Below are 8,472 nucleotides of genomic sequence, written 5' to 3' on the forward strand. Positions count from 1 at the left end.
GCATATCTCCACGACTCCACCAGTGACCCTACTTGGGGTTGGGCGCCGCTAATCGACTCAGCATGTCTCCGCGACTCCGCCAATGGCCCTGCTCAGGGGTTGGGCACCGCTAATTGACTCGGTGTGTCTCTATGACTCCGCCAATGACCATGCTCGGGGGCTGGGCGCAGCTAATTGACTTGGCGTGTCTCTGTGACCCTGCTCGGGGCCTGGGCGTTGCTCTTCGACACGACGTGTCTCTGTGACTCCGTCAGTGACCTCGCTTGGGGGCTGGGCGCCGTAAATTCTCCAGGAAATAAGCAACCAGAGAAGGGGATATAGATCTATACTGTTGACCCCCGAAATGCCTCTACGAGCCCTTCCGAGGCTTGGGGGCTACACCTAACGGGTGCGCCCAGGGGCGCATCCCATTGAAGACTAAAGAATAGGCAGGAGTTCACTAACGTCAAGACTGCCGAAGGAGCTTGAAGATCCGAAGGAGTGCTTTGACCATGATGAGCACCGACCAACTTCATGACTTCGGCGGGGACCCATTCAGCGATTTAGTGCTCCGGGGCTTGACGGAGGTAGACCCAGGTACCTCCCTACCGAGTGAAGCCTGGCTCTTCAGGGAACGACTCAGCTTAACGACCCTATGGACAGGCACTTGGCTGGACAGCGGGAAGGGTCCTTTGGAATTAGAATCAGAGCCGAATCGGATAGCCTTGATATTGTGTATCTTAACCGACCTGATTTCTTATAAACAACCCGAGTAGATCTTATCCTAACTTGTAACCCACAGCTACTTGCCTATATAAGGGGGCCATGGGGATACCCACCAAACACGATGCAACTAGCATGCATATTCTAGAAATTCTAAATATAGCACCGAACATAGGACGTAAGGTGTTACGCTCCCAGTGGTCCGAACCTGTCAAAACCTCTACGTCTTCGTGTTACCATCAAGTTCTTAGCTCTACGATCTCCCTCAGCTACAAATCTACTACTTGAGCATACCCCGGGTGGACTCGCCGGAGTACAAATCTGACACGACATTTACGGGCTATAGCGGGTATTTAGCAGACTATAGCCGATTTTAGCGGGCTAAATACCATAGCGGCCGCCCTTTCCGGCAGTTATAGCCGGCTTTAGCTAAATCCGGGTATTTAAAACCTTGTTTGAAAGTGCTGCAGTGACCTCACTCACGCGGTGAGAGCACCGGCGACAGTGGTCTAAAGCAGAGCACAGGAAGTCATAAAGCACCACCTTCTTTTCAGGTCTCCCGTTTCTTTCAGCAGCGTACCAACGGCGGAAGGTCACATGTGTATGCCTTGACATCCATACCCGAAGGAGGGGAATCTTTCCTCTCCCTCCTTGCCACTTGCTGTCTGCTGTCCACATTTCTGAAACTTGTCAAAGCAAAAAGCCTGGATTCCCTGGTGCATGTCATCTGGAGAACTTAGTGAATCTCGCACTTGTGCACACAATTAGAACTTACAATAGTTACATGTCACTCATTCAGTCATTCTAAAATGATTGCACTCTTATTTACACTTCAATCAATGCAAGGCTCACTCTCTCAAATTCCCACTCGCGGATCACATTATCACTCCATTTTCAGAACTCGCGGAAGCGATCAAAGAAGAAGAACCTCATCGCGGCTCGATCATGGTGATGGACACGTCGTTGATCGACTGGGGAGACATGGTCGACTCGGTCTTGGTGGTGAGCGGCACCGCCGACAAGGGGATGTTCCTCAGCCGCGTGAAGAGCGGCGGCATGGCTGGCTCCGGGAGCTTGGCGTGGTCGCTGATGAGCATGAGCAGGACGTTGGACATGGTGGGCCGGACGTCGGGGCTCTCCTGCACGCAGAGCAGGCCGACGTGGTAGCACCGCCACGCCTCGTCCTTGGAGTACAAGCGCCCCAGCGACGGGTCCATGAACTCGGCCGCGCGATCCTCGGTCCACAGCTTCCACGCCTGCCAACAAGCTCAGCTAGCTAATTTCAGATCATGAATTTCCTTTTTGTACTCCCATATGCTCTATATATGCCTGAAAATTAAAATTGCTAGGGCTTTTCAGATGGTGTACATCTTGGATGAGGGATTGCTGGTGCTCCTCCAGGTACAATGCGCCGTTCCGCTGCCCGCTCAAGATCTCGAGGAGGAGGACTCCGAAGCTGAACACGTCGGACTTCACCGAGAAGGTGCCCTCCAAGGCGAACTCCGGCGCCATGTACCCGCTGCATTATTTGCATTTTGCAACATGTTATTGCGGTGCATAATTTGTTGTTTATTTTACAGGTGCTCTAGCTAGCTAGATCTTGTTTAATTAATTACTATGTCCCGACGACGCGGCCGGTGTTGATGGCGTCGGCGTCGTCCTCGAAGATCTTGGCCATGCCGAAGTCGGAGATCTTGGGGCTCATCTTGTGGTCGAGGAGCACGTTGCTGGCCTTGAGGTCCCGGTGCACCACCTTGAGCAGGGAGTCCTCGTGGAGGTAGAGCAGGCCGCGGGCGATGCCGAGGATGACGTTGTGCCGGGTGCTCCACCCCAGCTGCGCGCTCTTGCTCGGGTCTGCAGCAGATCAGAGAGCAACCGGCCGGCAACCGCCACCAGAGAAAAACTTGACTCATTAATACAGTAGTAATTAAGGGTTTTTGTTGTTGCCCGATGCGCGTCAGGGTAAATCACGCGATTAATGGCGGTACTAGCGAGAGTACAGTCAGTCGGAGACGGATTGATGAGTTCGTTCGTACCGGAGACTCTTAACCGAACATGGGAAAGATTAATTAATGGCGTGACGGCGCCGTGCCCAACCACCGCGAGAGCTACCTGCCCACGGCGGCGCTCGCCGGAACAGTGGCTGGGGATTGACGGAGGAGGAGGAGGAGGTCATGGCTGCTGGGGATTGACGGAGGCGTACCGAAGAGGAATGCGTCGAGGCTGCGGTTAGGGAGGTACTCGTAGACGAGCAGCTTCTCGTCCCGCTCGGCGCACCAGCCCAGCAGGCGCACCAGGTTGCGGTGCTGCAGCTTGGCGATGAGCTCCACCTCGTTCCGGAACTCCGCCGCCCCCTGCCGCGACCGCGCCGACAGACGCTTCACCGCGATCTCAGACCCGCCGCTCAGGACGCCCTACAGGAGAGAGTAGATTAAGCAAGGAAATCGTCACAATTGTTGCTTGGCCACAGGCAGTTGGTCGATCGCTCACTCTGTAGACGGGGCCGAAGCCGCCCTCGCCGAGCTTGTTGGCCTTGGAGAAGTTACCGGTGGCGGCGAGGATGGAGGCCAGGTCCATGAGCGGCAGGTCCGAGCTCGACCGCGGCCACAGGCTGTCCAGCAGGGATCTCCGGATGGCTGAATTTAAACGAACCATGCACAGGAAGATTCATTAGGACAGAAGCTAGCCAAGCAAGCAAGAAGGCAAGCAGAGCAGATGAGCAGAGGTCATCCATCGTCAGCTCACCATTGCGCTTCCGCCACCTCCAGCAGTAGACGCAGTAGAGCAGCGTGCAGGCGATGACCGCCACCAGCACGCCCACCATTATCCGCATCGCGTCCGGGCTCGAGCCGGAGCCGGAGACGTGACCGCCGCCGTCGCTCGCCGGCGCCGGGGCCGCGCCCAAGAGCCGGCGGCGGCCGCCTAGAAGACCCGCCCGCTCCATGCTTCTCCCTGCAAAGAGCCTCTCCTGTTCTTGGATGAAGCTCTAGAGCTTCTGCTGCTGGGTACGGGCGGCGCAAAGGGGCAAGAAGTGTGGAAGGAAGTGAGACGCACGCAACGCAACGAAAGTGGGGGAGGGTCGTCGGAGAAAGAGGTGGGAACGGGAGCTAGTGGCGAGAGCGGAGCGAGCAGATTGCTGCGGTGCGGGCCGTTGAAAAGCCAACAAGAGCTTCACTTCAGCTGTGGCGCTTGGCCTTTTGCCCTGTCATCACAACCTGCGGGCGGCGGGTACGTTTGACCCAGATGACAGACACATGACTTGAACACGGACGGGAGTTGCCTATCCACGGCAGAGGACTGCACGGGCCAGCTGGTGTGGTGTGCTGGGGAAAATAGACCCGATCGAGATTCTAGAACCTCTCTGTTATCCCAAAAGGCAACCCAGTGGTACGGTGTGTGCTAACATCTGTATACCACATGGCAGCATGGACACAAAGGCTCAATTCTGATGATAACTCAAGAGGAGTTTTTTTAGGACCCGGCTAAATTACGGCCGGCCCTGCGACATGTTTGTTGAGAGGTTTGGTGTTGGATTGTTACGTATTGCTCGATCTAGGATAATCGCAACTCTTCTGCCCAGTTTGTTTAAAAAAAAATTACGGCCGGCCATAATTTACATTTACTGTACGGCCTCTCCATTTTTGAAAAGAGACAAACGTAGCGGTCTCAGTTTTCCTTTTCTGGCAGAATTCTGCACGGTGCGCATAGCAAAGAAACACAGAAACCTCATTTTTACTCTCCCATAAGCAAAGTTTTGAAAAATAGTAAGCAAATTAGAACATATACAAATATATTTCACCCATCTAAATTCTAAGCATTAACAAAGTTTCAAAACTACCAGCATACATGTGATTGCCTCTACTGTTATACTGAACAAACAGCCTCTACTGTTATACTGAACAAACAAAAAGATTAGAGCTACTAGAACTACTACCATGCTGCTCATGAATCAAAAATCGAGGTTGAGTTGCAATTAAACTGCTGTCGATGACAGTCTGATGATCTTTCCGACCACCAAGCACCAAGCTGAAGAGCATGTTACAGTGCCAATTCGATGAGGAAACTTGCAGGCAGATAAAAAGGCACATCGGATTTCAGGTCCTAAACATTGTTTTGTACGACTGAAACGAATAGCAAGTGCAGTTAGTATTAGGAGTAAAATATCAGCAAGGCTGAATACCTCTGGTAACAAACATTGCTAGTTCTATATTACCTAATTCATGATCATATTTTTGCTAATACAGAAACACATTATTGCCTAAATTTCTGGCCATATTACTACCTAATTTAAAAACCATATTATTGCCTAAAATAATTGCATAATTTGCCTAATCTGAACAACATTATTGCCTAATGAAGTACATATTTAGACAAAAAATTGCAAGAAATGTACTTGCTCTCACTACATATGTACTTTACTTGAGCTAGTTCATATGCACATCATATCTTCTTCATGCACTGTACTTGATCTCTCCTGCAGGATAACTTGGGAACCTGCAATGTAAGAACAGTAAAAATAAAGAGAAATTAGAGAAGAAAGAATGTTGTAAAAATTGCCCATCAATTTGCACTAATTTGCATTGACCTTACGATAATATTGCTTGATCATAGTACATTTAATTGCCTGTTCTTACTTTCTCACTGTCTAATGAAGTTCGGCAACTAATCAGATGCACCTGCAGATATGTCATACTAGTGGTATCTCAACTATAATTGAAGGACCGATATATGGCGACCAGAGGGGGGTTGAACGGGAGCCTTTCAAAAATTCTCAACGAGAACAAGGCCCATGTCCCGGATACAACCCGACACGCCTCTCTTCTAACCATCAAGATGACACAAGCCAACTAGTAACGAGCTCACCCTAGGAACGGTTAGGAATTTCTCAAAGTACCGCGGAAGCAAAGATACAAACAATCAGATGGCCAAGATTAGCACTAACTAATTTTCAAAATGATCAATTCAAGTGCTAACTAAGAGGTATGCAGATAAGACTGAAATCTTACTTAGAGCTTACGAGCAGTTTAAAGCATCACAAAAAATATGGACCAAGCGTCTAATCACTGGACCTGTAGCATGAGAGAGATATCAAGATTAATTCACCTGATCAGTGAAAACTCTGAACAAAAAGCAGATAAGTGTTGCTGCTGTAGCTAGAGTTGTTAGCTGATATAAAAACAAAGAGCTGCTAGCTACTGGAACAATGCAACTACAACATAATGGCCTGACAGAGCAACACATGATTAAATTAACAGTGCAAGGAAAAAGCTACAGGCCACACATGGGGTTAAACAAAAAAATCAGACAACTTCTATGCAAGACAACTCGAGTAACAGATCATTGTGGCAAAAGGAAAAAACAATAGCTCATGCAGCTATGTACCTCAATGTGTCTCTGAACAAACCTGACAAGCTGAGTTGATTCAGAAGCTACTGTTGCTTGATGAGCTGCAAAAACAAGTTAAGCAATACCTGCACTTGTCACTGCTGATTACCTGTGTGAGCTGCTAATCGACCAAAAGCTGTTGTAGTAGGAGAAGACAAGCAGACAGAGATTGAGCTGCACCTGTAGGTTGTACTTGCCCCTGGAATTCAGAGAGAAAATACAAAACAACTGCAGTTGCAATCGCTGGCTACTGTTTAGGAGAAAAATCTATGCTAGAACCCCCACCTCCAACCCAACAAAAATAACTGTTAAGCTAAAACATTTCAGTGGTAAAAAAAGCTAAGAAGAACAAAAAAGCATTCAGTTATCTAGCTGTGGCTCTGACTATCATTCAGTTAAGCTATTATTTCTTCTGATGAAAAAAGGCGTGTCTGAAAATCAACATGCTTCCTCTTAAGCTCTTGATTTGAGTTATCTATTCTCTATTGTATTTACAACCTGACCCTAAGAACTGCAATCTATACTCAAGCTTGGTCGCACTGTACTTGTGCTTCTCGACAGTAACAGTTGGCTAGTGATTTCATATAAACTCACCTCTGTCCTGGAATTAAACAAAAAAGGATTTGAAAAGCTTCCAGCATGGTGAGCGAGTGTTCGAAGATAAACGAATCCTAGAGATACTAGATCAACTAACCTAGGACTAAACACAATTAATAGATGCCTAGACAAGTAAAAAAAATCTAGCAACTAGATATGTTGTTCCTTATACTGAATTGAAAAAAAAAAGAGGAATGAGTCTGCTTGACTAAACTTTCTGCACTTTCTCACCAGGAGGCAGCCTTTGCGCTAGCAGCAAAAACTCTATTCTCCAGGGGCCTTGAATTCACAACAAACAAAAGGCTGAAAAAAAAAGGCACAAGCGCTCAGGGATTGGAGGATAAAAAATGTGTGAGAAGGCAGTAAAAATCGAAGATCCCGTTAAGGAATCTCTCACCTGGTCTGATGCCCCTGATGAATCCCTGCTATTGGATGCGAAAATGAACCTGATGTGACCGCAGGTGTCCTCATTTGGAGGAAAATCTGCACACAAATCCCTCCCCCCAAAATTAGTCGATGAACCAGGTGAGGATCCAGAGGATTTGGGGGTGCGCGGGGCATGAACTGACCTGGGTCTGACATCTACGCTTTCAGTCCCTCTCTCCCCACCGCGAATACCTCGCCGAAATCCAGATGTGGATGCCGAAGACCTCCCCAGCCAAAACAAACACGAAACCCCCCAAAAAAATCAAAACGACGAACCCGATGCAGAGGATTTGGGATGCTCGGGCCATGAACTCACCTGTCTGAATCCGCGCTTCCAGTCTCCTCATCCAACCACCGCGAATGCCTCGCCGGATTCCAAATGCGCTCGCCGTTGAACTCCATCGAACAAACATGAAAACGCAGTCAAAATCGATGGGCGAAACCGCGGGCGCGTGAAGAAATCACTCACCTGGGTCTAATCTGCGCCTCCCTTCCCACACCACCGTGCGGATGCGCGCGGGGGAATCCAGAAATGCGCGCCGATGGTATGGAAGATACGAGCATCGCCACTGGATGTGAGAGGAATCGGGTTTCTTAAAAGCAGGTAGCTCCTCGACGCGCGAGAGCGTTTCCCGCGTACGACGCATGTACGGCACTTATTTGCAGCAGCCACGTCTCCCGGAATTCTCTTCGGCTCACGCGCGGGCGCTTCTAGTGGACAGAAAGTTGTTGTTCTGGCTGCAGCGTGAGCCCTGAGCTAAACAATACACGCCAGAAAAGCATCCTGATTGGTGAGCAACCAGATTCGCTCATCCGGTCAAGCACCTGAGCAATTGAAAACGAGCGGTGGTCTCGGACAGTATTGGTAGTATCTGACCGATGGATCATATATTTCTGTTAGCTCCACTATCAGCTGCTATTAGTCAATGAGCGGGAATGCTGGATAAGTGGAGAGGGCCAACTCTGCATGACCGGCACGAGCGGCCCGCGTCCTCTATTTCCTATGCCCATTGTCCACCAGCTTCCTTATCCTCATTGAATCGTGAACCTCGAACGATCATGGCTCACAGGCAGCGACAAAGGTAATGCTCATGTGCTTGATAAGAAAAAGGAGCGGAGTGGTTAGGACGACCGCCACGCGACCACTATTTCCTATGTGTGCCGTCCCTCTACTTCCTCATCCTCGCTGAACGGTAGGCCTTGGACAATCATGGCCCGATGGGTAGCGACAAAGGTGCTGCTGCACCATATGCCTGAGCGAAAGAAGGGATGGAGAGGGCGGTGGATAGGGTCATGGAGCCCTTGATAGGCAATCGATCGTCATCCTCACATTCCCCTGCAGTATCTCATCGGAAGTATAAC

The 8,472-nt window shown here is 49.6% G+C and overlaps 1 protein-coding gene and 1 long non-coding RNA gene across 12 annotated transcripts; both read right to left on the reverse strand.

The window, feature by feature from the left end:
- Positions 1-1,423: 1,423 nt before the first annotated feature.
- LOC112889488 (cysteine-rich receptor-like protein kinase 10) lies at positions 1,424-3,873 on the reverse strand. Of its 2 annotated transcripts, XM_025956161.1 has the most exons (7): positions 3,626-3,873; positions 3,448-3,574; positions 3,193-3,338; positions 2,906-3,116; positions 2,319-2,556; positions 2,071-2,221; positions 1,424-1,958 (listed from the first exon to the last, which is right to left on the reverse strand). In XM_025956161.1, the coding sequence occupies exons 1-7, from the start codon at positions 3,644-3,646 to the stop codon at positions 1,632-1,634; spliced, it is 1,221 nt and encodes a 406-aa protein (XP_025811946.1). In that variant the 5' UTR covers positions 3,647-3,873; the 3' UTR covers positions 1,424-1,631. The 2 variants fall into 2 exon arrangements, with proteins under 2 accessions (XP_025811946.1, XP_025811945.1); XM_025956160.1 differs by having other exon boundaries at positions 3,448-3,873.
- A 557-nt stretch (positions 3,874-4,430) lies between these two features.
- On the reverse strand, positions 4,431-7,835 carry LOC112891163. 10 transcript variants are annotated; one of them, XR_003228427.1, is made up of 6 exons: positions 7,427-7,835; positions 7,254-7,334; positions 7,082-7,167; positions 6,085-6,987; positions 5,709-5,771; positions 4,431-5,196 (listed from the first exon to the last, which is right to left on the reverse strand). It is a non-coding gene; the product is annotated as an uncharacterized LOC112891163 (long non-coding RNA). The 10 variants fall into 10 exon arrangements; XR_003228428.1 differs by having other exon boundaries at positions 4,431-4,823; positions 5,122-5,196; positions 5,709-6,987; XR_003228429.1 differs by having other exon boundaries at positions 4,431-4,823; positions 5,096-5,196; positions 5,709-6,987.
- Between the last annotated feature and the right edge of the window lie 637 nt (positions 7,836-8,472).

The sequence above is a fragment of the Panicum hallii genome, chromosome 4, assembly GCF_002211085.1.
Source record: "Panicum hallii strain FIL2 chromosome 4, PHallii_v3.1, whole genome shotgun sequence".
NCBI classification, from domain to species: domain Eukaryota; kingdom Viridiplantae; phylum Streptophyta; class Magnoliopsida; order Poales; family Poaceae; genus Panicum; species Panicum hallii.